This window comes from Pomacea canaliculata, linkage group LG2 (assembly GCF_003073045.1).
Source record: "Pomacea canaliculata isolate SZHN2017 linkage group LG2, ASM307304v1, whole genome shotgun sequence".
Lineage (NCBI taxonomy): Eukaryota > Metazoa > Mollusca > Gastropoda > Architaenioglossa > Ampullariidae > Pomacea > Pomacea canaliculata.
Window position 1 is genome coordinate 16929687 of NC_037591.1, and position 26910 is coordinate 16956596.

A 26910-nucleotide genomic window follows, 5' to 3' on the forward strand; every position below is an offset into this window, starting at 1 on the left:
GAGGGGTTGTGGGGAGTAGAAGCGGGGTGTGCTGTACAGGGGGACAAAGGTGACACGGATGAAACGTCACTGGGGGGAAGGGGACAGGTAAAGCTGGACGTTGGTTGGGCCGTGAGGGGAGTGGGATGGGGTCGTGGGGGGTAAGACCCCAAGCATTGCCTGCGTGAGCTTCTGCACATGCGCGAGAGGCCCATGCACAAGTTTTGCTCTGATTGTCACTTTGCTTTCACAGCGATCCTCCCATAAAGACATCGTGTTAAAAACAAATGCGCGCATCCTCGCCTCATGCACGATAGCTATAAATATCTGGCGATGTAAATACGGATGTTTAAAGCCTTACGTGAGTAACATGTGAAATGAAGCTTAAAGCCTCTCACACGTTAACAGCATTCTCATCAGTTTGTTACAGAAATACTTTCCGATTTTTTCAAAATGAGAAAAGCACGTGAGGATGGACATATATTCTAACTACTGTGCAGTCACTGAAGGCATGGTTAGAGAAAGCTTCAGGTATATACTAACATGCACATACACTCACAGCCAGCATTCTTTTGCCATGCCTCGAGAAAAAGATCATTGCTTTTTGTATATCCACCTGAGGATTTGTTCAAAAGCAATGTCCAAAATCTTGTACATCGGGAAAAGAATACATTGCAATTTAGGGAATTGTTATCTTCTAGTAAATTACTCACTCATTTAATAATTGTTTGCCCTCTATTTAGCCTTTAAATAACACTTCAATGAAAAATGCAAAACTGTCATCATCACTGCTTGTTTTTGGCACAGGAAGACTTCATTCAGAACATGATTATATAGGTCCAAGAGCAACAAAAATAATCTGCTCCATCTTTGCGAAGTTAGAATGATAATGTATAGAACAATCACCTCTGTCTGCATTAGGGATCTCTTGACTGCGGGTAATAAAAATATTGTTTTTATTATGTAAATGACCGATTCAGTTTTGATTTTAGGAGTTGGCATGTTTTTGCACCTTGAAGTGTGGACGTGCCTGTCATATTATTCCTTAAATTGTTCCTCGAAGCTCAGATTGACACTTGTATGCCCGTGATGACCGATATCTGTAAGCAAGCACTTTATCTGTCACATAAATTATTGACAAATTGCAAAGTGTCTGTCTGTATGTTAGGGCCTTGTCGGCGAATTAGTAATTTCAAATGTTCTCGGTCATTTGTCTTCCTCCTTCTTGCTATCCGTTATTTCTCGTTTTCAGTTTTATATCATTGAATTCTTGTCCGCTCGTTATTCGTTTAGGAAACAAGTTTGCACTAACTACTTAAATGCAATTAATTAAAAAAAAAAGGTTGCAGTCAAGGTCCTGTCATTTTGATGACATGTTGTGATACCACACCCTTCGTATTACGATTCCCACCAAATATTTTGGTAGTGTCGTCCGGAAGCTATGTCTACACATTCAGGCCTGACGAGAGGGGGGGACAGGGGGGTCTGGTGTACCCGGGCCCGCGGCTGTCAAGGGGGCCCGGCCTTGGTCAGTGGATCTTTTTTTTCTTCTTCTCCCTTACATTATACACTGGGAAAATAATTTACGATTACAAGTACAAGGGGCCCGGAGAGGTCGTCTGTCCCGGGGCCCGGGCTGGCTCTCGGCGGCCCTGTACACATCCAGTAGCGCTCCCGTTTCCCTGGAAGACTGGAATGTGCCGAAATGTTGCAAGTGTGTTTTATTTATATATATAATTTGTTGCGGTGCTATGCTCCTCGAGGACTAACAAGGAATAAATTATAATTTGAAATCTTTTATATTTAAATAATCCCTGATACCGTTAAAACCCGCTTAGGGTGACTTGTTCCTTGGCTTTAATTGTTGGAAATACGAGGTGGTGTCTGGTCTCTGATGCTCAGACTCAATGATGCAGACGTTTGCATACACCAGACAAAGGCAAGTCAACCTGGCTAACTGCAAACCTTTCCAAACTGGAAGTACAATGTACATTAACATCGGGTAGCTGTGCTCACATGATGTGCGTGTTGAGAATCACGTCAGCCCGCCAACCTGCCAGGTGCTTCCCATGATGTCTGACGAGAATCGCTGCCCAACAAACACACCTGGCATTTAGATTATGTGTCTGACAACTTCACGGTCCCCGTTCCTTTGGCTCGCGGAGGAGTCCTCCTCCTTTCTTTCTTTTTTGTGCCTACTCTGCACCATTTTTCTAGATGTCGTCATGCAAGGTCAGAGGTCACTAGCTAAAAAGGCGCAAAGAACACCTACACAGTGTGTGTAGATTTAAATAAATATGCACAAATGGATGTCGGCGATATCATCAACTTTTCCCCCTTTGATTCATCTGTGAATCTTCTCAACTGTCTTATACTCCTTTGCATCCTACCATGATATCAATAAAATTAATACACTAAGCCCTGCACATTGGAAAAAAAATAAAGTTTGGTATTAAAATTAGCAGCTGCTAAATCCCTTTCATACCAGCCACTTGCTGCTGTGAAACTTTGTTTGGAGCAAGGATCAAAAGAAAGGGAGTTTGTTAACGCCTGAGGTGGTTTGCACGCGTCGAAGAGGCTTTGAGTACCCGATAACACTTGATGAAATCTCCAAAAACTGCATTTTATTTCAAGTTCACGTCAGAGTTTGGCAGGTTAGACGGAGGTGGGTAGGTTGGAGGGGGCATCGGTATGGGAGAGGGGGTGGGGCAACAAAGTGGGAGAGGTAGAAGGCGGGGTGGGCGGAGTCATCGGTCTATCTTCTATTGCCGTGACACTTTATGGACGACGGCCTGACGAAACAGCGGTGAGGAAGCCACAGTAAGCGAAAAGATGACGAGGCTATTTTGCATTCTGTTTTTACATATACGTCTGCCTCTCTCCCCCAGTACTTACCCCCACCCCCGCCACCTCCTCATCCTCCGTTGTCAGTTAATAGTCTACCTTCCAGTTTTATCACCGAAGCGCATCCGCAGAAAAATTAATACGTTACTGCATAAATCCAGTCTCCTGTGCATCTAAAATGGAGGAGCTATTGCTGCCAACATGGCACGATTGAAAAAGAAGATACACAATGAAAATTTTAAATTGGAAAATGTAATTACTTGTATACTTACCTCGGCCGACTCAAAAGTCGCAAACGCTGGTGTTATTTAGCACACTGATCGCAAAGTCGGATGTAAAGGTGATCTCGACTCTTGAAGGTGTCGTCAGCTGTCAACAAGGAGGTGGGGGAGCTGCCTGGAGGTCCCTCGGGAGGCAGAAGTGTTTCAACGGGGAGTCAGTTCCTGCAGATCAGCAAATAGAAGAATCTGAGAAGACTACCTCATCCCTCCACGCGCTTTGACCGACTGCCTTTCGATTGACGAGCATCGCAACATTCCCCCTTCCCCTCTCACTTTCACCAAAATCATTCCCCACATCCTCCACCCCCTTACATCACCCCCTACCTCTGACAAGTTGGGCCGTGGAGTCGTTTGCACGCACTTCGCGCCTGAAGTTCAAACCTTTGTCACTCCATGACACTAGTGCGTCTGTCGCTTCGCATGTAGATCACTTTCTTACCACCTCTTCCCCTGCTCCAACTGTCCGCCGTATCAATCCCAGGCTCCTTCTGAAGCGCCAACCCTCCCTTCATCATCTTCCCCTGACCCTAAACCCTACCCCACCCCCTCACATCTCTTGCGTCTTCGTTTGCTTGGTCCCTACTTCTCATTCCATCAGCCATAACAACTGTCCCCCCAACTGCCTCCTCCCACTTTCTTTCACCCTCCCAGCCTCCGCCATGATCGTTCTCTCCTCCCTTTCTCCCGCCCTGAAAACAAACCCGCGTCGATCTGCCCTCCGTGAGAGCGTGATGCCCATCCTTGCCAGCCTTGGGAAAGGTCTCGCGCCGATGACTACGTCACATCTACGTGCTCGAGCGTCAGGTACGGCACGTAGTCTCTTGCCAGCCGCCGCACTGCAGCGCCGGGAAATTTGTGCCGTTGCTGCTGCTGTTGCTGTCGTAGCTTGTGCGTCGGCAGCCGTCAACTGTCTGTATAGTCCCACTCTCCGTCAAGCCATCGATGCTCTCATCGTTATCGTCAACCTCACCTGTTAGAACTTTGAGCATCCTGACTGACTTCCGAGAGAACGGTATTGGACAAAACTGACTACTGTCGATTATTTTTCTTGAGATGTTGGTGTTGTGATGTCTTACGAATTGTAACCTACCAGAGCTGCCTATAAATCCTTCCGGATGCGCGGTATTCACTGATCGCAAAGATTTGATCGGACATCCGGCATATGGGACATAACCCTTGCAACGAGAACCACGAACCAGCTCCAGCTTCTGTAGTAAAGTATATTCTCCACATTTATTATCCACAAGGGTGGAGTTAATAGACAAGGACTCGTGCGCATTGGTTATTATGTGAAAGGAGTTTGGTTTTTAAAGTGGAATATTCTCAAACGGGTTCATCTATCTCAGAACGTTTGGCAAACCTCACAGTTAGTGGGCGTCTGCTAGTTCCACAATACAGAGTTACCTAGTAACAACAAACGCAAACTCACAGCACCCGGTGCCACCAAATTTCACAGTCTGTGCGAAGTCCCTTGAGCCAGCAGCAGTTGACCCCTGACCCGAGTATCTTTTGGCTCTCTCCATGCTATTTTGTCTCACACAGTATTTTGGATTCTGTCACGTGACACACCTCTCGTGAACCAGAGACCTTGAAGAACTTAAGGAAACAGAACTTTTAACTCAACTGATTTCGAAAAATTATAGGAGAGGATCACGACTGATCTATTCTACTCTCTCTTTGTGAGGAGAGAAGAAAAACTCCAGGTGAGGACAATTTTTGCATTGTCTGTGAAGATTAAAAAACCCCGTCGATTTTATAACGGACGCAGTCATCTTTCCTTTATTCAACATCTTCCATCTGCTGCATTGCATCCCACAAGAACCCGGCTGCACACCTGACATCATCCTTTCAGTGATCAACTTTCATAGTCGTACGCAGTGGCAGGTGAGTGTCTTACAATATTCACCCTCAGTGCATCATCGCTTTTTTAAAAATTTGATGTGAGTTTTGATGATCAAGTTTTGCGTTTCAAAGATTGAATAATAGCTGCGTAGACCTGTACGTCTTTCATTTCATCTTTGATACTATCAGCATTGTCGTCAAGATTGGTATCAGACAGACAGACGAGCACACACACACACATATATATGTTTAAAAGCTGGATAATCTCAGTGAGCACATCAGATGTTGGGGATTTCAGTCTCCGGCATAGGAGCGACTGATTGATGAATGACAAGTTCCGCAATCCTCCAGTAACAGCAGACGATCGACTTTACAAATATGTGGACACCCCAAGCAATAATGTAATTGCGACCCCCGGGCGACAGGTCACGAGAGTTTTGTGTCAGGTTATCACCGTCTAATTTTTGTCGGCAAGCTTGTTTGCTTACTCGTCGTTTGTTTGTTTGCCTACAACACCATATCGATGCTTGACTTCTAAACATTTAGTTTATTCAGTTGTCGATGTGTCCTTGCGCTTCTCTGTTGTCTGTGGGTCCACTTGTCGGTCGTCTGTTTGTCATTCTTTTTCTGACAGCTTCAGACTGTCTACACCATCTGTCTAGTCTCGTTTATTCCTGTATTCACTCGCTCCTTTCTTCCCTCATTCATTTCTTAGGCGAGTGGAGCAAACGGTTAGAAAAACAAACCGTTTGTTTGCTCTGTTTCTATGTTCAGGTCTTTCGCTCGATGATTGGGTTAGTTTGATGGTTTCTCCGAGGTGTTAATTCAGTAATATGTGTGTTCATACTCATGCTTAGCTCCTGACTCGATGGTTCGCATGATTGCATGTCACATTCTGTGACGCGCTTCCATTCACGGGTAGCTCAGGACAAGCTAAATTATTTTGTCCTCTTATCTTTTAGTGGTGTCATTTCCGGGACTGACAGCAATTATTTCTTTCGTATTTTCTTACTATGAAAGAAAATATTATGATTCAGTTCATTAATGTCGGGTACTACTAATATCGTCTAATCCAACTTAAATTGCCGTAAAAATTCGATTTATTTCGAGACATCAACAATTTAGGAAGTTTATTTTCACTGTTTACCTACAGTGGATGTTAAAGCCATTAGCTATGAGCCGCCTGTACCCTTGGGCGTGGGAGTTTTCAACCGCAAGTAAACAATTTTTTAAAAATATTTCTGTATTAATGCTTTGCCGCAAGGCTAACTTTTTCATGCTTCATCTTTTCGATTAATGTGTGAGATGTCACTGTACATTCCTTTATACAAAGTTGTGCACATTCAATGCACCTTCTGTCTGTCTGTCTGTCTGTCTGTCTGTCTGTCTGTCTGCCTGCCTGCCTGCGGCCTGCCTGCCTGCCTGCCTGTCTGTCTGAATATATATTCTAATTACGGTATAAAGTATTATACACATACATTCTGTATAGACTTATATATTTTTGAAACATTTTTAAGGAAAATAATTCTCTTGGGATTTATTCTGAATCTTAGATAGAAAGTTGGATAGATAGATCGATAGATCGAAAGATAGACGAAGTCGTTGTAAACATCCTGGCTGATCATTCCTGTTACAAAGTCTCTTTAGTTCTGTTTATCCACGCGATTTATATCTTCGGTCTAATTTAGAAGCAAAGAGAGGTTGTCGACAAAGTCATTACAGAGAAAGATAGAAAGGAGAGCAAGAGAGGAGGAGAGAAAAGGAGTGCGTGCACACAGACAGCAAGAGGTGAGATAGAAAGGAGCCGCCATTGACAAGCCATTGCTAAAAGCGCTGACCTGTCCAAATGTCATCAGTTGTCTCATTAGCGGGATCAGCGACTGGTGTGGCGAGAAAGCACCTGCTGATGTCGGCAGCGTTTACCTTGATGCTAACGATGAAATTGAAATTTACCTGCCAAGTCACGCTAACATGAAATTTACCTGCGGCCTAGGAGATCGTTTGGCGGCACAACGCCCACCACTTGACAGGTGGAATCGCAGACTGCCAGGTGACAGAACGCCAACTGTCAACAGTGACCTAGAGACTGGATGACATCAACGTCATAGCGGTCTCTGAGCAACCCAGTGTAGTACACTACTTTTGAAAAATAAATTTGCCGCAGGTAGAATTTTCCAATCGAAATTAAATATTTACAGTTTTTACAAAAAATATATAATTTAAATACTTTATTTTGGTAGAACGAGCTCACTTTACCCTCCTGGATCTTTGACAACCCGCATCCGACCCCTCTTCGGCCTTCTTGCGCGGAAATAAACTTGTTAAAAAAAGAAGAAAAAAAAGAAAAGAAAAACAAAACAAGACAGCATCAGTACACTAATAGATACAAGGGAGGCTACAAGACGAAGCTTCTGAGAAACAAGAAATTTAGTTTCTCCCCATTACAATTTTTTTGGAAGTCTTATAAAAGTAAGACAAGGAAGGTTACCATGACATTCGTGACACTGATGAAGACGTTTTTACTTGAAAGACAGCCTCATAAATCTGACATCCGTCATGACACGAGTCAGATCCTTTCAAAGGAGAGTGTATGGCGGAAGAAAACATCTACCCGGATATACCTACTTTACCACATCCTCTACATTGGTGAGGTCCGTATTGCGGTCTGCAATGTCTCAGTGATCTGTTGATAGAGATAATGGTTCCCCCAGTTGCATGTGAAACTTAATTCTCTTGGTTTTTAATCTTTCGATGTCTTTTAGGTCGAAATCCCCGCAAAGAATTTTAAAAAGTGTTCCATGGGCTATTTGTCTGTTCACAGTGAGTTGTAAGTGGTTCAGCATGTCTAGATCATGACAGTAGAAAGGCGGAGTCCTCACCTTCCACAGTCCTTTACCTCCCTTGCCAGATCATGAAACCACATGGTGGGTGGACATGGGACAGTTTATTTTAGCGACAGCCTAGTCACGATCCGACAGGCTTCTGATCCGAAGTTATTACTAACCACTAAGCTCAGTACCTTCCTTTGTACAACATTCCCTTTTTCTCCTACAGTACCTACATGTCTGAGGTACATGTCTAACCCGACAGTACCTCCCTCTACAGTATATATCTCTCTACCTACCCCACTACAATACCTCCCTCCCTACAATACCAATGCCTCCGTTCTTGACTTGCAGTCCTTGCCTCTTACAACACTTCTCCATAGTTTCTCCCTTCCTACAGTATCTAGTTTCCTACAGTGCCTCCCTATTTCTACACTACCTCACTTCCTACTGTACACATTTGTCCACCGTACCTTCCTACAGCCAACTGATGCTCACTAAAAGAAAATGTTGAAGTTGTGGCCGTTCTGCAAGTTGCTGACGAGGGTTTTCAGGTCTGGACTGACCGGCTTGTCTGTCACTTTATTGCTCTTCATTCCCGCACACAAAATACTTTCTTCCGAGGAAGGAGTAGAAAGGGTCTTTCAAACCACTGGGAGTTGCCTGCTCAGCGAACTGTGTGTTTGTGTCCCGGGAGCATTGCCGAGCCCCACCAGCCCCGCAGTCAGGGCGTCACAATTTCGTGTTGAACTCGTTTTTTTTTTTAAAAATTTATTTATTTTGTTCCCGTAGGCGGTTTCCAGTCTTGTTTTTGTTTCTGTTCCAGCATAAATACACCCACTTCACTTTCATGGGGTCAGGTGTGGGCAAACAATGTTGTCTTGTCTGTTGACCCACAGCAAATATTCTGCACAGCTTCTAACAACATCTCTGCACTATTGATACACCGACATAAACTGCAGCAAGAGCAGCTTCTGAGCAGGACGTCCGTTTGCAGTGAACGCCAATGGACTTCCTACAACTCTTTCCCTTTTTCACACAGACTTACGATTTCATTCAATTCCATTAGAGCTGCACTTAGTCTGCCAGATGGCTGGAAGCCAGAGAACCTTCTTTCTATGGTATCTCTCTTCTTACTGTACTTAATTCTCTACAAAAGACCATGATGATGTTAATGAAAACAATTGATGATGGTTAAAAGAAACTACCTTCTAGTGAAATAGACTTTTGGGTAAAAATTAACCAGAAGGATCCACAGCGAAGACTATTTTGTTTTTCGTCTCAACATGCTTTGTAAAAACAAGTTATCGAGGTCTAGCCATGTGTGATTGACGGTTTGCAAACGATGTCATTGTTGTTAAGAGATTATTTCATATCATCAAGTACGTGCACAATTCACCTACTAATCAGTTTAACCCACAAAATGCATGAAATTGCAAAGATCGGACTCCGTAGCGACATGGACGCATACAGACTCCGTCTTCACACGGTCTGTGCACGCGCTGGGACTCGGGAAAGCGGAAGCTGGGGTGACTGGGGTCAAAAAGCGGTGCTTGAGGTCAGCTGGCGAGGAAGAGCAGTGAGTACGTGGTGGGGATGCTAGCAGGAGCCAGGAAAGTGCTCGGTGGCCGCTGCGAAATGCCTGGCAATGTAACAGCATGCGCGGGGAAACATCGCACGTCACGTGACTGCAGCTGAGGGACAGCAAAGCAGAGATGCTGCTAATCGAGTGATCAGAAGGGTTGTAAATATAGATCAGTCACGCTTTGAAAATATAGATATTACCAAGAAACAAAATTGTGTGGCAAAAAAAAAAAACAAAAACAAAAAAACAACAACAACAACAAACAAACAAACAAACAAACAAACGGTAAAATAAGAGATGTAGGTGGGGGAGAGTTAAAAAGGCGAAAGAGAAATAGCGGGGCAGAGAAAGTCTGTTTTTTAAATCATTGATAGGTAATCAGACATTATCAGTGCCTGAAAACGTAGATGTTAAGGGATATAAACTGTTTAGTAAGAATTTTAACATCGACTTTAATATCCTGAGAGGTACTCGATTATGTCTGAACTTAGTCATATCCGTCTCTCTCTCTCTAACGTATATATGAGAGTAAAGAGAGAGAATGATGCTAGTCCCATTCCTAGCTGTTGTCACATCACTATATCTGATCCATGTACCTGTGCTCACTGATCCATTAGTTGCCCATAACCGCTAAAGCAAGCAATATTTCCTTAGCTCTCCTAAGACATTAAATGAACTCATGTGTTTAAGATGCTTCTTCAATCTCAAACAAGGTCTGTGCAGCGTCCCGACCCCGACCCCGTCACCACCACCACCGCACCCCCACCTGCCGTCTCTAACTGTTGTCTCTGTGCAAACAGTCAGAAAACTCCTCACACTAAGAACACATTTAGCTCTGAAAACAGACAAAGAAAGCAAACCGCCGGAAATTTTTAAACCTAAATGCCAGTACCAGTGCAAAAGATGCTAAAAAAGTTATTTCTAGAGATTTTCTTTTGCACGCAGTGCACGTGTTTCAGCTCTTTGTCCCTAAATTGCCGAGCGATGTTTGCGGATTACACGGACTTAACAACGCGATTTAAAAAAATGGAGAAAAATGGGGATATTGTCAGAGTTAACACAGGTTGAGATTCAGAACACAGGTCTGCCTGATGTAAGGACATTTCAGATGATCGTAGAAACAATACCTGTTCTGAGACTGAAGAGACACAACACTTCATCAATACTTTTACTTTGAACTCGTCGACAGAATTAAAATATTTTTAGTCAAACTGATTAGCTAGCTGTAAAGTGAGTGCTAAAATTAATTATAGGGCTGTTCACAGTTTTCCAGCATTTAGTTCTAAAGTTTACCCAACAATGATGGCATAGTTGCAATGAAGTCTAAAATTATGTTATGCACACACACACACACAAATACATTCATACATATTTTAGAAACAAAATCTCAAAGAATGATGATGTAAGAATCATTGTCAGCAGCTGTGACAGCGAGAGTGCAGTGTTTTCTTTAGAGGGGAGAAAATAGTTTCAGTGGATACCTGTTTGGCAGTCTCCTGTGTACCCTGGCCCTTTTCCTAGTGATGTGGAGGCCCTCCTGGGCGAGCTTTACTTTGTCGGCACCAAGCTGACCTCACCCGTCGCTGCTCCTCTTAAAGGGAAGTGGCTGAGAGCGTGTGCAGCCCCAGGGGCACTCGGTTCACTCGCTGAATCCAAAGTTTAGCTGGCATAGAGGGGGAAGCCCCGTGTCCCAGACTCCGGATGTGTGTCTGTGCTGCCTGCAGCAATGATGCCAGGTGATGTGTACTCGCAGACTTCCCTCCTCCTCCTCTCATCCCCTTCCCCCTATCTCATGTTCGCTCTTGCAGTAGTCAAGCATGTGAGTCAGCGGGGTGGTAGGCGGTCGTCAGCAAAAGGAAGGCACGTGCGAACCTCGCCTGTTGGGAGAAATCTCTGCTCCTTCTTCGTTCACATCCGGGGAACTAGTAGCTCTTCAGTCAAGAGTGATTTACTTCAGGGGCAGACCTTAACGTAGCCGTTCGCACCAACAACATGTGTTCATCAGAAGAACAACAAGGGAGCGTCCTGCTCCATCGTCGTCTGTGTCCTCGTGTGAACAATGGCAGATAACAATCTTGTAGAAAAACAGTTAAAGCTACGAACTTCCTGACATCGCAGTCGTAGCGTTACGTCACTGGTGCTATGAAGAATCCTACAGACGTCACGGGATTTCTTCCTAGACAGCCGATGATGGGGTCCAGCCGTGCACCAACTCTGACGTCATCAACAAGGCAGCGGGAGGTGGCCACCAGGGGTCGCCAATGTTTACACGCGCCTGTACCGAACGTCAGGTCAATGGGCGGCCAGCAGATGATGTAACAGTCAAGGGATTTGAACCCCCGTGTCCTGCACACGCGCCGGAGACTAAAACTGTGGGCTGTAGAGGGCTTCGTGAGCTGTGGACCATTGGTGGGGGGCGTTACACACGAGTTTGGAATGTTTCCACGTGCAGCCGTGCTGCGTCTGTGTTGTCTCCGCCAACAATCAAATCGACTCGCTGACCTTTTGCGGAGTGGTCGCGCTGTGTGGCGAGGGCTTAAGAAACAACGACAGCACACGATTCTCATCTGAAAGACAAATACACGACGGTTATGCGACATTTTTCAGGCAAAAGAATTGTCATATCCCAAACAAAGTTTTCACTTGGAGCAAGCCTTTCAGACAAGACGAGGTAGTGACTACTTTCTAGCGTGTGTTGTCTCCATTGGCTTTTAGGTGTTGGGAGAGAGGAGCTGCTGCGGTTTGAAGATGGGATGCGATCCTCACCGAAAGCCAGACACTGGCCGTTAATGAAACATTCAGTTCTCGAAGAAAAATTTGACAAAAATGTGAAAGGTAATGAAGACTATGATGCTCTTTTACTCTTATAAAACTGCGTGTGTGGCTTGTAGTGTTAGAAGACATCACTGCTGTAAGTGGTTTGTGGTATAAACAAATAATCACACACAGTGGTCCTACAAAAGTGCTGGACATCCCAGGCTGCACTTGCTGCAGTATAGACCTTCAGACACGTGATGCACGTCTGTGGGAAATGGTATTTACGGCTTGTGGCTTCAACCCTGCGCACCACTCACTCCTCTATACGAGCTTCTAGAGTCAACACAGGTTCAAAGCAAGGAGTGACGCTGGAACATTGCCATATCTGCTGCAGTTTCCCTTCTGTTTGCCTGAAGCCGACTAGGTGGGAGGAAAGATACTACAAATTGGATGAAGGAAATAACATCCTGAAATGAAGATATTTACTCCAGCTGTGCAGGAGTACACAAAAATTAGAAGGAAGTTTCCTATAATCTGGGAAAGGATGTGTGAGGCACGCCAAAGAAGAAATTAGCTTTGAATGGAGTTTATTGCAAACAATTTAAATCACATGAGACATCTGGTACAACCGAATCTGGAACGAATTGACCCTAAAATAGCCGATTTGAAATCTTAATGAGTATGTATGAATTCAAATGTTGAAGTATTCTATAACCAAGAGGACGAAATAAAAAGAACGAGGAAACAAAAGTTAGCAGAAACCAAGAAAATTATAGAAAAAAAAACAGAACCAAAACTAATAATGACTATTTGAGTGTTCAAATGGCAAACTTTTGTAATTATCAATAATTCATACGAAAAGCATAGGATTCACTACAAGGAACTTTAGGGCTTCTAATGGTTGCAAACAAATTATTCTGTTTTCCCTTTCTTTTTACAAGGTGTTGAGTTCAAACCCTTCGCCTAACTTAGGATGAACTGACATGAACTCACGTCTGCTAACTGGTGATGACTACAGTGCACTAAGAAGAAGGGGTTTGTGTCATGGTGCTTGTTTGGTTCAAACACCGCTCTTCTTGTTCCAGAACTTTCACCTTGTCCCCTGCTAAGATAAACAGCAAACCCTTTCAAGTGTCAAGTCTGTTCATGAAAAAACTAGACACGAGGCAGTGGAGGAAAAAGCGGAAAAAATATTGGACCTCGTCCTGATAGTTCCAGAGATTTATAGAAAACTTGATTTTTTGTTTTTACATCGTCTGTAAACAATTATCATTTTTGGAAAGGTGAGGGACTCGTGAAAGCGACAGTGTAAGACGATAGTTTGGCGAGGCACAGAGCAAGTGTTTGTTGGTCTTGTGAGCAGCCAGGCAAGCATCCAGCGACTGGCATCCAGCGATAAGACATCCGCATGCTGCAACACCAAAGCTCTTGTTTGTTCGCCTCATTTTTCACGCGCAGGGTGCAGCCGTGTTCCTATCCAAGCACTTTTCTAACGACACGTGTTTTGTGGGAGGACGTGGGTTCCACAGCGACGCTTCTGTCGGCACTTCATGACCGTTAAATCCCGCCTTTGTATTCAACGAACGCCGACCACGAACTGACAAACTCGACCAGCGGAACCGAGAAACGACTTTCGCTTGAAGGAACTCGAAAAGCTTGTTCGGAGCTGCCCGTTGAAATGTTTCCAGGGAGTATTTTTGTCTATTGACAACTGATTCAGCAGGCAAGAAATGCGAAACATTTGTTTAGACAACATGGAGTAAGCGTCATAGATGATAGCTACTCCCCGGAGTAAAAAATATATGAGTGTGTTTTCCCCAGAGAAAGACAGGTTCTCGGCATGCGGGGCTCGTGACGTCAGCGTGATAGGGAGGTATCACGGATGCTGCTGCTGGTGGTGGTGCACCCTGTTGGTGGCTGTTCGTCCGGCCAGTTCCACTCCACTTGTAGAGCTCGTGCGTTGGGAGAGGATTCCGTTACGGGCGTGTCTGGAATAGTTTCATGCCAGCCTCGTGTTCATGTGGGTTAGCCTCGTTTGGAGAAAATGAGTAGCGATGTAATCAGAGAGCACGGTTTCTTTCATGGGTAAGTTTACTTGTCCGTTTGCTTGTCTGTTTGGTTGTGATGAGGACCTGTTGTTTGCCTCACTCCTTCAAAGCGTGTTTATCTTTGTCTCATCCCACTTTCTATTTTTTTTTCTTCTTCTCTGTCTTCTCTATCTCTTTGTACTTCTGTTTCAGATATCTTTGTTCAACCGCAACACTGTATGTTTGTGTACCTGTTTATCCACCTGCTGTTTGTCTGAATCTTTAAACCCCACTGCTTCCTCCATGGTCCGACAAAACTTACTTTCAGTTTTTCTCCTTTACATAATCACCACACCCCTTCGTCCCATAGAGGCAACTCCTGCCTTTAATATTTTGTCATCTTTTTGTCAATGCATATATGCAGACCTAAAGAAAAACTACAAACGTTCAGTTCTAGCGGTTGCGGTTATGATTATGTTTTATGGCAGGCCATGGGATTACTTGCTTTTTTATTTTCTGGTGACGCATTGTGTGCCTTAAAGGCCTTTGAGAAAAATATGGGCCTGAACCCTAAATATATGCTGAGTCGCTTTATTGCATCCCTTTGGCTTTTATCTACTGTCCATCTGAAAACTATGGGGGGTAGGGGCACGTGACATCACAAAGAGAAGACCGATGAAACCTTTAGGATAAGTCGTCTCCCATTTTGGAGGATTCTGATTCGGAAACAGGAGGCTGGGTAGGGTTCACTGCGGTAAGATGTACTGCTCGTACATATGTAGACCAATCCCACCAGCAAAGATGCTACAATATCTTAGTCTTCCTCAAAGCTGTTCCTCTTTCCAGCAGCAATAGCAAGACTGAAAGTAGTAGCAGTTGTGTCAGCAGCAGGAAGAGAAGGAATAAGGGGAAGAGTAAAAAAAAAGTGTGTGTGTGTTAGGGAGATGGAGATGGAGATGTATTATGTATTATAGCATGTATTATATGTGTCTATTAATGTGTGTGTAATATTTGTGGGACGTTTATGTTAGCGCTGTTAGCGCATGTGCATGCTTGAGAGAGAGAGAAGGGGGGGGGAGGAGGAGAAGATGTGAACGACAGAAAAGGAAAGACCAAGAAAGGGGAAAAAAATAAGAAAGAAAGAGATCAAAAGAAACAAGCTCAAATCGCCCAACCACCCACCAACACGACGACGCCAGTTGTTTTGAAACTTGTGGTCGGAGACGCATTCAAGCCTCAGTCCAGGACAGTCTGAAGCCGTTGCTGTGGTAACCGCGCTGATTAAAATTCATACGAAGTCTTTATTGCAACCGATGAGTTCCCTTTAGTGAATGCGTTTGTGGAAACCTTCCACATCTCACACACATAAACGTCACGTGAACCATTTAGGAAAATACAAAATAAAAGTCTTTTTTGCCCGACTCCCTTATAAAGAAAATCCTGCATGTATCTTCATGAACGTTCATCCTCCATTTCATGGTTACTTCTCCCTACCGCACTTCATTTCTGTCAATGTCTCTAAATGGGTTCGTTTATTATTAAGAAATCTTTCCAACCCTATGAAAGCTTCACAGACTACCCGTTGGATGATCACCATCTCTCTCCCTATCTGCTTGTCCTTCTGTTAGTCTCTCCGTCTCTTTCGGTCCGACTGTGTCGTCATTCCCTCACCTCTTTCTTTCTCTCTCCTCTGTATATATTTTAGTCCGTTCACAAATCTAATGGTATGTATCTGTCTTTGTAGTTTCCTTTGTTCTCAGTCTGTGAGGCAAAAGAATCCTTTGAAAATAAGAGCCCCCCTCTCCCTTTCTGTTCCCCACACCCCGCTCCTTTTGACCCTTCATCTTTCTTTCCCACCTCACTTAAGCTTGAAAACGGGTGAGACGGTGTTCAGAATATTTAATTGATACCGTTAAATACAAGTCGGCGTGTTGGCCCGGAGCCTGTGCTTATCATGCAACAGGGGCACTGCTACCCCTTCCCCTCTCACCCCATACCCCTTTGCCCATCCACGACTCCACCCTCCCTGCTACCCCTCTTCTCGTCACTGCTGTTGACACTGTGATTTGCGTGTGACGGGCCCTTCGGCATGGGAGGACGAGCTGATTTCAAGCTCCGACAGTTGTCAGGTCCCGATGTTAGTGAGTGGAGAGCATGCAAGCTTTAATTATCGAGAACCACGAGGTAAACATCTCTACCAACAATCACCTCCACATCATGCGGGTGTGCAGGGCCTAAACTAGAGCTGCAGACAGAATTGCGTGGTTTACTTTTTTAGAGAAAAACGAAAACAGTTTTAATGATCCTGTTGATCATGATATCCTATTAGTAATGCCACATTAATATTAATATATTAATATAAATGTTATTAAAACATTTTAGTGTGTGCGCTGGAGTGGAAGGGAGAGAGAGGAGTATGGATGTGGCGATTTGGCAACCCATGAAGAATAATACGGTTCAAGTAATGTGGATGGATGTGTTTTTACAGGATGTCGTGGTTTGGAGCTTTTAGGAACCACTACGGCTTCACGTGGTACGGTAACAACAGGACGGCGGTCACTGTCGACATCCCGCTTGTCGTTGTTACTTACTTCTGTGTCCTCATCGCCGTAGCTACCCTCATCTCCACCTTGGGCATCAGAGGACGAGAGGTTAGTCACTCTTGTTTTTGTTGTTGTTGTTGTTGTTGTTGTTGTTGTTGTTGATGATGATGATGATGATGTCAGTAACAAGCACTATCTAATCGACATCCAGGTGAATTAGGAAACAACTGAGATGCTGTTTAAATGTAAACCTAAATTATTTTGTATACCTTTTATCAAATACAAAAGTAATAAGAGGTCATTATATGTAAAAGAAGGTACAGGGTGCTTAATATGAAAAGTCAATACTAAAATATACCAGTGTTATAACCAGCTGACCATAATTATCGATTTCTCTTTCCAGAGATGGGCTACAACTCTGAGAGCCTCGTATGCAGTGGGAGTAGGATCCATCTTGCTGGGTAGGGCTTCTGATGTGTATTATTATGTGTATATATGTGTATTATTCAGTGATTATCGTTTGTTCTTCACATGGTTCTCATACAATTACAAACGCTACCTTAAAGCATATCCCAACTTGTCCAAAAATTTAATTTTGCTAGAGCAAGTTTAAGGTCTGCAAGGTCAGCTCTGGTGTCACGTGGCCACAGACATAGACGTCTGTGAGCTTATTTGCTGTACACAGACCATAACAACTTTACCATAGGTGTAATTGTATAGTGTGCTAAAGCAAAAATTTGACTATAATTTAGGAAAAACTCTTGTACCCGCTGTGTTTTTTGATACAGGTTTGTCAGATAAAAAATGTCACAGATGACAATTGCAAATAGCTGGACGATGTTAAAAAGTTAAAGCAAAGACTAGTCTAAGCTTCTTACAACCTTAAATGGAATGAAGCATTTGTAAGTGGCTGGACAACTGTTAAAACTTAAAAATCCTTTCAGCCTCAAATAGACTGAGGTACAAGTAGTCAGGGACCAGAAGAATTAGAGAGCATATACAGAATATGTGATTTAGTCCTGGCTCTTTGGTAGTGTTGTTAACACAAATACTTCAGATTGTTAAACAATGTCCACGTGTCTTAAGTTTTGTCAAATAATCTACACGTGGTACACATCGTCCACCTCCAGGCCATTAAAATGTGTTTCATTTTTCTGTCTGCAGCCTGCATTGTTGGCCATAACTGGCTTCAGGGTTCTACAGAAGTGACGACAAAATATATTTATAGGACCAACCAGTACTTCAGGGGAATGGTTGGGGTTCGTGTGGCTTTGCATGGCACCAATGTCACTTTAGAAGGTAAGTTTTGAAAATTGATACTGTAGATTCCAAAATGTATTTCCGTCTATCTATCGCATCTCCCGTCAAGTATTAGTATTTTATCTGTTTCTCTCTTTGCTCAACACTTTAACTATAGATCGTTAGCAGCACTACGAGAAAGAGTTGTCACCAACAAAGTCTTCCAAAGAAAATTTTTATAAGAGTTCGAGTTGACATACATGTTAAACTTAAAACAGAGCTTGCTACAGTTGTCATATTCTTATCCAGTGCCTGCATCAAATCGTTGCAGGTTTCTATGGCAACCCAGGAGAGGGAGGTTATGTGTACTATGCAGAGTCTTTGAAGTGGACGGATTGTGAGTACTCTTGACCTTTGATATCTTATATGTGCTTTTGTCATTTTGTCCTTCATTCTTTCTCTTTGTTGTTTTGTGTGCCTTTCTGTCTATCTTCTATTCAATCTATTCATTACTACATATCAAGCATTACTTAAATACTTAACCCTTAAACATTTCTTCTCCTCTGTGCGTACATACAGCAGTATACCCGTTTTATTGTCGAGTACATACAAGTAACATTGCCCGGCATTTCTGCTTAAGTGTTATGCTTGGACTCCAGGAGACATGGCATGCCACCTGACGATTGTGAATCAATCTCTAACATTATACAGATTTTTTCTAATTTCGCTAATTGTTCTGATTCTGTGACAGACGGCAGAGAGCCGGAACAAGTCAACTACTACCTGGAGAGGGGTCTTCCCCACCCTCTCCTCACCGTCCTGGAATTCCTTTCTGCCGACGACGGAGGTCTTCGGTGGGGACGCAGCTTCCACAGGGCAGGTTACTTCGCAGGCGCCCTCTTGTGGTAAGTTGTAGCTAGGATCAGTTGTTCTTTAAGGCGATTGGGTTGTCTGACACGTATATTTCTATATTTCTTCTTATTTTTCTCTGTTAGATGCCGTACGTTGCAACAAGTATTTAAATTCTTGTATGATCGGATTTACTTCTTGTATTACTAGTATTTACACTCTTATAGTATTTATATTCTTTTTGTCGTTAATATCTTGTATTATAGTATTTAAACTCTTGTATTATAGTATTTACACTCTTGTATTATAGTATTTACACTCTTGTATTAGAGTATTTATACTCTTTTTGTAGTTAATATCTTGTATTATAGTATTTAAGTATTATAGTCTGTATATCTTGATTCTCTTGCAGGACTGCTTTCTGTTTCTGGATTGTTGCAAATGTTCTCCTCTTAAATGTAGTCTCCTACGGTGCCTTCATGTTCTTCCTCACGGGCGTTGCCATGGTGTTGGCTTGTGTAGTGTACCACGTGTGTCAACCACCAAACGACCTTCAGATTTATTTCGGAGATGCTCTACTGAGAGTTCACTATGGATGGTGTTTCTGGCTGACCTTAGTAGTCGGTAAGGTCAACAACATAACATCTTGTCTAAAACTTTAGAAATGTTACAGAACGACTTTGAGCGCAGGAAATTTACATTTCTATTATATAAATAGCTGTATTTTCCACCTTACGGAGAAATTAAGAAATCTTCTCCATCCATCTCTAAGGGTGTTTCTTTATTCCAAAATACAGCAGAATGGTTCCATTTCTCTGCTTTTTAACTTTGAGTCCATCTGAAATAAATATAGACTTGTCTAGACAAAGTGTTTCAATTCCCAAACCATTCACATCTTCTCAATGATTCAGATTAAAATACACAGAAAAATAAAAGGCAGAGGAAACATTCCCAAAATTCTCAGGATCTCAGTGCTGCCAAGTCGAGGTCTCTGCCAAGATTCATAAATTAGCGACTGTACATGTGGTCGTCTAGTTTGTAAAAGTTTTCTTCTTCCTTAAACCAAGAATGTGACTTTACGTAGGTCCAGTGCTTATCGACACTTGAATTTATTATGATTATTTATAAAGAATGCTTAAAATATTGTGTACAGGATTGCTGACTACGACCCTAGGAGCTTTACTGTTTGTCCTCGACCATATGTTCCACGACACGGTCGCTGAGTTCTTTAATTTAGAGGATCTTTGTGAGGAAGAGCACAACGAAATGCCCAAGAAGACCTTCTTACCACAGGTTGGACAGTTTATTTCGACCACATTTTATGTCGAGAGGTTGTGACTATCAGACATGAATAAATATTGCAAACAATAGGCAAACTTAGTAGGCTTTAGAAAAGGAAGGTGATTAAATATTTATCTTAAGACATATTATCAAACAAACACAGCATAAAATGAAATAGCCATTTCTATGTGTGTTCATAAACTTTGAGAAAGCATTTGATAGCATACACTGTAAGTCATTACAGAAAATCGTGTGCCATGATGGAATTCCACAGAAAATACTAAATGTAGTTTAGTAATAAGAGGGATACTGTGTACAAACATTTGCCCAGCCTTCTCACCCCATCCCTATCCTCCTTGACTTTTACAGGGAGAGGACGAGTTCCACAACAAAGGAAATGCTGTTGCATGGCAACGACGCTGCAGCCTGCAGCCGACAGGACGGCGCGGCAGCATCTTTCTGGAGCCTGAGCGCCGGTCCAGCGAGCACGCATGCCCTCCGCGCCGCAGCAGCGTGACGTCACCGTTTTCCAATGGGATGGTGCTGGGCCTCCACAACAAGCCTTTCGAACCTCAGCGGGCCAAGTGCAATCCGCTCTTCTCCTCTCCCCACACCGACATCCGAGAAGAGTGCGAGGACAATGAGCGGTCTGCTGACGTCACCATCGAGATGGAAAGCGGGTTGGGCGGGTGCTGGGTAGAGAGAGGCAGGGTGGAGAGCAGCGGGAACCGGAAGCCGTCACTGGCCACCCTGCGGGAACACCGCGAGAACCACTTCAACGAGCGCCAGCAGGAGGTGGCAGCACGACGCGCCTCCTCCTCCTCCATCATCAACAACTGCAACCTTGATGGAGAGGAGGAGGAGAACGGGCCGACGACCATCCTCGTTCATTCCCAGTGTCAGGCCACTGACGTCAAAACCAAACGAAGGGGCAGCGGTGGTAGTGTTGGGTCTGCTGGCGAGACAGCAGTGGACTGCGGAACCCCGACGACGACGACGATGACAATGACGAGCAACGACGACCACTGCAGCAACACAGACAGCAGGGGTCGAAACTCAGTGTCGTACTCGGACCACAGTCCCCTCGTCTCAGCCTGCAGCAGCCCCAGGAGCCTGAACAGTGTCAGCAGCGGCTTCTGTCGCTGAGGTGACAGGTGACAGTCTGAGGTGACAGACTTAATAAAATCTTTATTTTATGACCACTTCGTGCAACCAGGCCCTTACACCACCTGACAAAAACATTTAACGGGGGACGTAAAACTTGACACAGGTTGTGTTCACTGTTTATTTGCTCTCAGGCCCCAACAGTCACACTGTAGATGGTTGCGTGACAAATGCTCATTCTGTGAACATTCTCATCTCGACATTTTGACACCTGGATCATTGACAGTTGTTTGAGGACAGGTATGAGAACAATAAACACTTGACTGCGTGTCTCAGTAAAGACATTTATAAGAACAATGCTCATTTTACTGCAATTGTGCACAAAAGGTAATAAGTATAAAGAACAATATACATATTTGACTATAACTGTGCACAGAAGAATATCTTTGCTATTTATAATTTTTATTTAAATAGGTTTCAGAAGGGTGTTCACGAATTCTTAAGTATTTAATACTTTGACTTTAATAAAATGTCAAGAATAAAGCAACTCGTAGGCGCACGTACACACACACACACACACGTGCATGTAATTAGTGTTAAGGTTCAGGAGTAAAACTTTACCAAGATTCTACTTAGTTGTCAAAATGAATGGTTATGATGAAAAATGCCACAGACATAAATGAAGGTTGCTGGGTCATTGGAACCTGTAACTACCGTAACGGAATGAGTTCTGTTTGTGGTTTCATGTTTATAAATCCTAATTTGCACACTTTCAGTACCTGATCACTTGAGAGACAAGACTCTCTGATCACATTCATCCCCGACAAAAATTGAAAGTCTCAAATGTGATTGAAGGTTTCGTATTATTCCAGACTCCACAAACATTACTTGCTGATTTCAAATGTATGTTCTGGAGTCTCAAGACCGTTCGCAAGAAGACTGATAATGTGTCATGAACATTTGATGCATGTTGTGACTTTTAAAGGTTAGTTAGCCGATATTTGAGTATATCTCGATACCCGTGATGTTTAGGGTAGCGACATACCTCTAAAGGTCGTGAACTCTAACTCGAGTTCCTTGTGATAACTTGTCTGCAATACCTTGTCTGCAATCGCCTCTTTCTCTGAATTTCGCATTGTTTCTGTGTTCTTTGCATTTGAAAATCTTTCACACAAAGTTTCTGAGGTGTGAATGACAGACAGAGGGAGTCACAGCGATTTGTGGAGAAATAAAATTTAAAGGTGTTTTCTTCTTTTTATCTCGTTGTCATCAACTGTGGGAAGCGTTAACATGCTTTAATGAAAACATCAAAAACAAGTGTTTAAAGGATGTTCATAAGTGTCTACAGCATTTTTATGTTGAAGGCTGGTGTGAAGAGTCTGCCTTGTAACGCTCGTATCTTGTCACACAATACAGGTCGGTTAACTATTTTTGCAGCATTTTAGAGAATTGTAAATAAATAATGATTTACTGTATTTAAAATAAGCGTTGGGATCTTCCATCAGTGACATAGGAGAATGCCGATAATCTATGACAGTTTCAAGATGGTGTCCTTTTTCGGGAATACTGAATGAAAAACTTATTTTTTACAGCTTTTTGGTCGACTGTCACTATTCTTTGGTGAATTTGATTGCTCCAGACCCCTTGTATATTCATATTTTGTATTTCTGTGCGCTTGCACGCCGCCTGTGTCTGTGTTGGTGTTTGTGAGTATCTATTGTACAAGGTTGTGCGACAACAACGACCAGCACATCGCCACCATTGTCTTTCAACATTGTCTGCATAATCAGAAAGGCTTTTGTCATTGACGTGTTATTAGAGAACACACTATCGTCATCACACTATCTTATTTGTATTTTAATTGTTTTTCATGTTTGGTGAATAATGTCAAGTCTGGTTTTCTTTTAGAATTCGTAGATTGCAACAATAAATTGTTTCTGTTGGATCACTATGTTTTCACTCATTTAGACATTACCTATTCATCAGTTGGATCTTTTATCTGGGAAAGTAATGGTCGAGTGAGACCATTGAGGTCTTCCATGTAATGACATTTTGTGGGAAATACAGCATCTCGTCACCATGGTTACAAGGCATCCTCTGTTTTCATTTTTCTTCTTAAATGTTTGTCCAGATTTCCACAAGTCTGTGATTATCGAAGTCATGCGTTTTGCTTGTCCACTTCTTCACAACCATTTCTATGTTTGATTAAAATATGTTTGTACTGTTCCGATGACATCTCTACTTGCATTGTGGTTTCATGTTTTTGAATCAGATTTAAGGACTTTTTAACTTTATCAATTAGAGTATGCATTCCTAACACTGTTGGTCATAGTACTGCTACATTGTGGACAGAACCACTGCACTGTGGATGCCGTCTGTGTGGTTCTCTCGAGCTACGTGTTCGTGCATCTGAATTCAGTGAGTTATGGAGCAGAATACTAAGCTCACCAATGTGTTTGCGGGTTTGTACGAAGCTAGGGGTGAACTTTTCATACATGCTAATAGGCGAAGGGACGAATTCGTTCGAGAACCAGTTGTTCTGGAGTCTCAGCGACACACGTACACTTCAGCAAGTAGTTCGCTTTGTAATATTTGAAGGCCTAGACATTTGTTCTTTCTCTCCAGCCATGTGACAATAAAATGGGATACAGTGTTTTAGCACAAAACGTCGTTTTGCTGTTTCTTCCACTTGAAATAAAATATTTTTATGAAATGTGTGATTATCTCGTTCTTCTGTTCTCTGCTTGAGTTAAACCGTTATTTCCTTTGTACTCACGTACTGAAGAATTAACATATTAACTGCCCATAGACACGACGCAATCTTCGTGTACTTACTAAAGCCTAATCCTCTATCCCATAATTCAGCTTTAGTCACAAATGATACACATCATGCTAATTAAAACACAACATTGATTCTTATTCACACACAACAAACATAAACCTGTTTTAACGTATCATTTAAAGACAGAGCAGGTAATCCTCATCCTCATCCACTACCTTAGTACTTATTTACACATAATATACTTCTTCTTCGTTCCTTCTTCAACACTTTTCACTCTTATTCACGTCACAAATAAATAGCATTGTGATCAAAGTAAACTTGTAAGCCACGTGGTCATGTTTAATACACCTGTACTACAGGTAGTTCTCCTGTACAAGGTAAGGCAAGGTGTAGTTACAGAAAGCCTACTGGGATGTTTAATGAAACACGGAAGACACATTAATTTCGAAATTGAACAGAAATTACTATCATATTGTCAAGAAACTAAGAAGAAAGCTTTTAAAGAAAGGTGTGCGAACATTTTGTTCCGGGTTGAAAGACAAGAGTAAAATATTTTGTCTATGGTGAGTAAGGTTAAGATTACCGATTATTATACATGAAAAAGCAAATAAAAAAATACGACAGTTCTAAGGGCACATTTAAGGAAGCATATTTCTGCAATAAACAGTGCTTAAGACCTGATCTACTCAAGGATTTCCTGTACAGGTAGCAGTTGTGGTTGCTAGGTGATGGTAGGGAAGATGAAAGCGTGCGTTATTGACTTTTGAATCGCTGTCTCCAGGAAAATACAGAGTTCATCAGTCAAGTAGTCATCAAGTAACTAGTCTGTCTGTCTGTCTGTCTGTCTGTCTGTCTGTCTGTCTGTCTGTCTGTCTGTCCACGAGGAGGGGAGTTAACACCTGGCTGGTGGTGACAGCTGTTACGCTCCTCTGTTCACATCTCTAAAAGGCGTTAGAAAAGGTAAAAATGCACTCAAAAAACATCAGTCTAAAAGAAAAGATCGGTCTAAAAAAGGACAAATGTAGTCTAACACTCGAGCATGGTGAACTGGACTGTTTGTGTGCATGTTCAGATGCCCGAAGATACAATTCTACATGATGTTGGGACGTCAAACGAACGTAACTGTCATTTCTTCAGGTAGACACGATCCATCACGAGACCTGACCTCATCTCTGAAGCCGTTCGTACTTAAAGGTCAAATGGGTGCGTTTTACTTTCTAACGACAGGTTAAAGCACATTTCACGTGCTTTCCTGAAGTATATTTTTTCACATGTGTGTGAGAATACTCACTTCTGCTCTTGAAATCAACGCCTACAAACATTCCCATCCATACAGATATCAGGATTGTGCTCGGGTGCGCCTAAGTTGTGAAGGCTTCAAACAATGTAAGAACTGAGAATGTATTTTAATTAGGTGTATCTGAGTACAAACGTGATGTCACAAGCTTAACCTCTTTCTGTGCGTAATCAGAAGTGGGTATTGACAGTTTGAGAAATAATATCTTTTATCGAGCTTTAGACAGTCATTAGAAAAATATGGATCCACTGTAATCCCAACACAATCTTAAGACTCGGGGTCAGAAGAGTGTAACTGGAGAGTACTTTAACTCAGATGGGAGACGGGATGGAGCAAAGGGAGAGATAAAAAAGGAGTTTGTTACATTACTTTCTTCAAGGAGACAAAGTTCACCTCAGAAAACTTAGTTTAATGTCCTGTCATGTACAACCCGACTTTCAGGACAAGGTTGGGGTGTGGGTGGAGAAAGGTAACAAAACTAAGAAGTATGAGGCAATCAAAGCTGACAAGCTTTCAAGGCTGATACATAAAATGATTTTTACAAGTGTCCCTTACAAGTAGAGAAAGCAATATTCTAGCAGACAGCTAATCTCAAGAGCAGAAATAAAATTTAAACACGTTTTGAAATTTAAATGTCCTCCACTAGGCGTACAAAACGGGTGTCAAGGTTTTCCTCAAATCTCGACAGAGATGTACATTGCTTTGCAAAAGATAAACGACGATGAAAGTGTTTGTTGTTTGTTTTTGGTTTTTTTTTACAAAAAAGTTCAGAGGCTTGACAGAAAAGCACAAGACCAAAAAATAAGAAATGAAGATTGTGAGTGAGAGTTTGAGAGACGTGGACATGGGTAATGGTAAACGTAGGATGCAATAACAGATCCTAGATTGTTTTAATTCAAGTAATTGTAACAGAAATATTTTTGTTTAAGTTCTTAGCGCCCCGCAAACTGTTCGTTTCTTGACAAAAGAATAATTCAACAACAAACAAACTGACAAAAGCCACGTCAGCAGATATGTACCGTCCTGTACATGGACCTGCACTATGTGCCCCGACATTTTAATATTTCCGCGGGCTGTGGACTAGAAATGCCAGTTTATTGTCAGCAAGCTAGCTGAGTATGCACATCCACTTGAGTGTTATACCTCTATAGGTATTATGTGGGAGAAATCCAGGCCTGGGAAACCAAGATTAATAGCTTTTTCTGTCTACGTCAGGGAAATCACGAACGGTGCTGAAGGAACATTTGCTCAGTTCTCTTCTAATACTGTATTATTTTAATATTTTTACATCATATGTAATAGAAAAAGAAGAAGAAAAATATGTTACATTTTACAAGGTTAACGAAAAAAGCGCCTAGAGCTGGGTTCAGCTCTTTTTACAGAACATAAACGCTTTGTATTAAATCCGTTTCTCGGAGGCTAATGTCGGTCTATGTACATATAATGTTCCATCATTATTCATTAACCTTTTGCAGTAAAAAGAAAATGGTGAAGCTGACATTTCCTTTTTTTTCCATGACGAAACCCACTAAAAATACTTGTCTACATACAAATCGACTTTTCCGGAATTTCGGATTGTTTTTCTCTCCAAATATTGCTTTCGCAAATACGTTTGTCATAAATTATTCAATGATTAAGAATGGAAAAGAATATTTATATGGTATGAGTCATCGTG

At 42.4% G+C, this 26910-nt stretch overlaps 2 protein-coding genes across 5 annotated transcripts in view; one reads left to right on the forward strand and one right to left on the reverse strand.

The window, feature by feature from the left end:
- The window catches only part of LOC112558393 (dual oxidase 2-like), a 54655-nt gene extending 43677 nt beyond the window's left edge, over positions 1–10978 (reverse strand). Inside the window, exons 1-2 of one of the 2 annotated variants that reach the window (XM_025228874.1) lie at positions 10838–10978; positions 3096–3266 (exon numbers count right to left, since the gene is read on the reverse strand). The gene's annotated coding sequence lies outside the window, so the exon portion shown is untranslated. Of the gene's footprint in view, positions 1–3095; positions 3267–3428; positions 3588–10837 lie in introns of those variants that run through there. The other variant, XM_025228872.1, reaches the window with a different exon arrangement.
- LOC112558399 (dual oxidase maturation factor 1-like) overlaps positions 1–23873 on the forward strand; it is a 29373-nt gene extending 5500 nt beyond the window's left edge. The window contains exons 1-9 of one of the 3 annotated variants that reach the window (XM_025228887.1): positions 3807–4988; positions 16629–16791; positions 17087–17144; positions 17848–17982; positions 18254–18319; positions 18674–18827; positions 19184–19395; positions 19925–20064; positions 20422–23873. In XM_025228887.1, the coding sequence (XP_025084672.1) occupies positions 16630–16791; positions 17087–17144; positions 17848–17982; positions 18254–18319; positions 18674–18827; positions 19184–19395; positions 19925–20064; positions 20422–21198 (1704 nt within the window). In that variant the 5' untranslated portion in view covers positions 3807–4988; position 16629 and the 3' untranslated portion in view covers positions 21199–23873. Of the gene's footprint in view, positions 1–3806; positions 4989–12094; positions 14199–16628; positions 16792–17086; positions 17145–17847; positions 17983–18253; positions 18320–18673; positions 18828–19183; positions 19396–19924; positions 20065–20421 lie in introns of those variants that run through there. The other 2 variants (XM_025228886.1, XM_025228885.1) reach the window with 2 other exon arrangements.
- The last annotated feature ends 3037 nt before the right edge of the window (positions 23874–26910 follow it).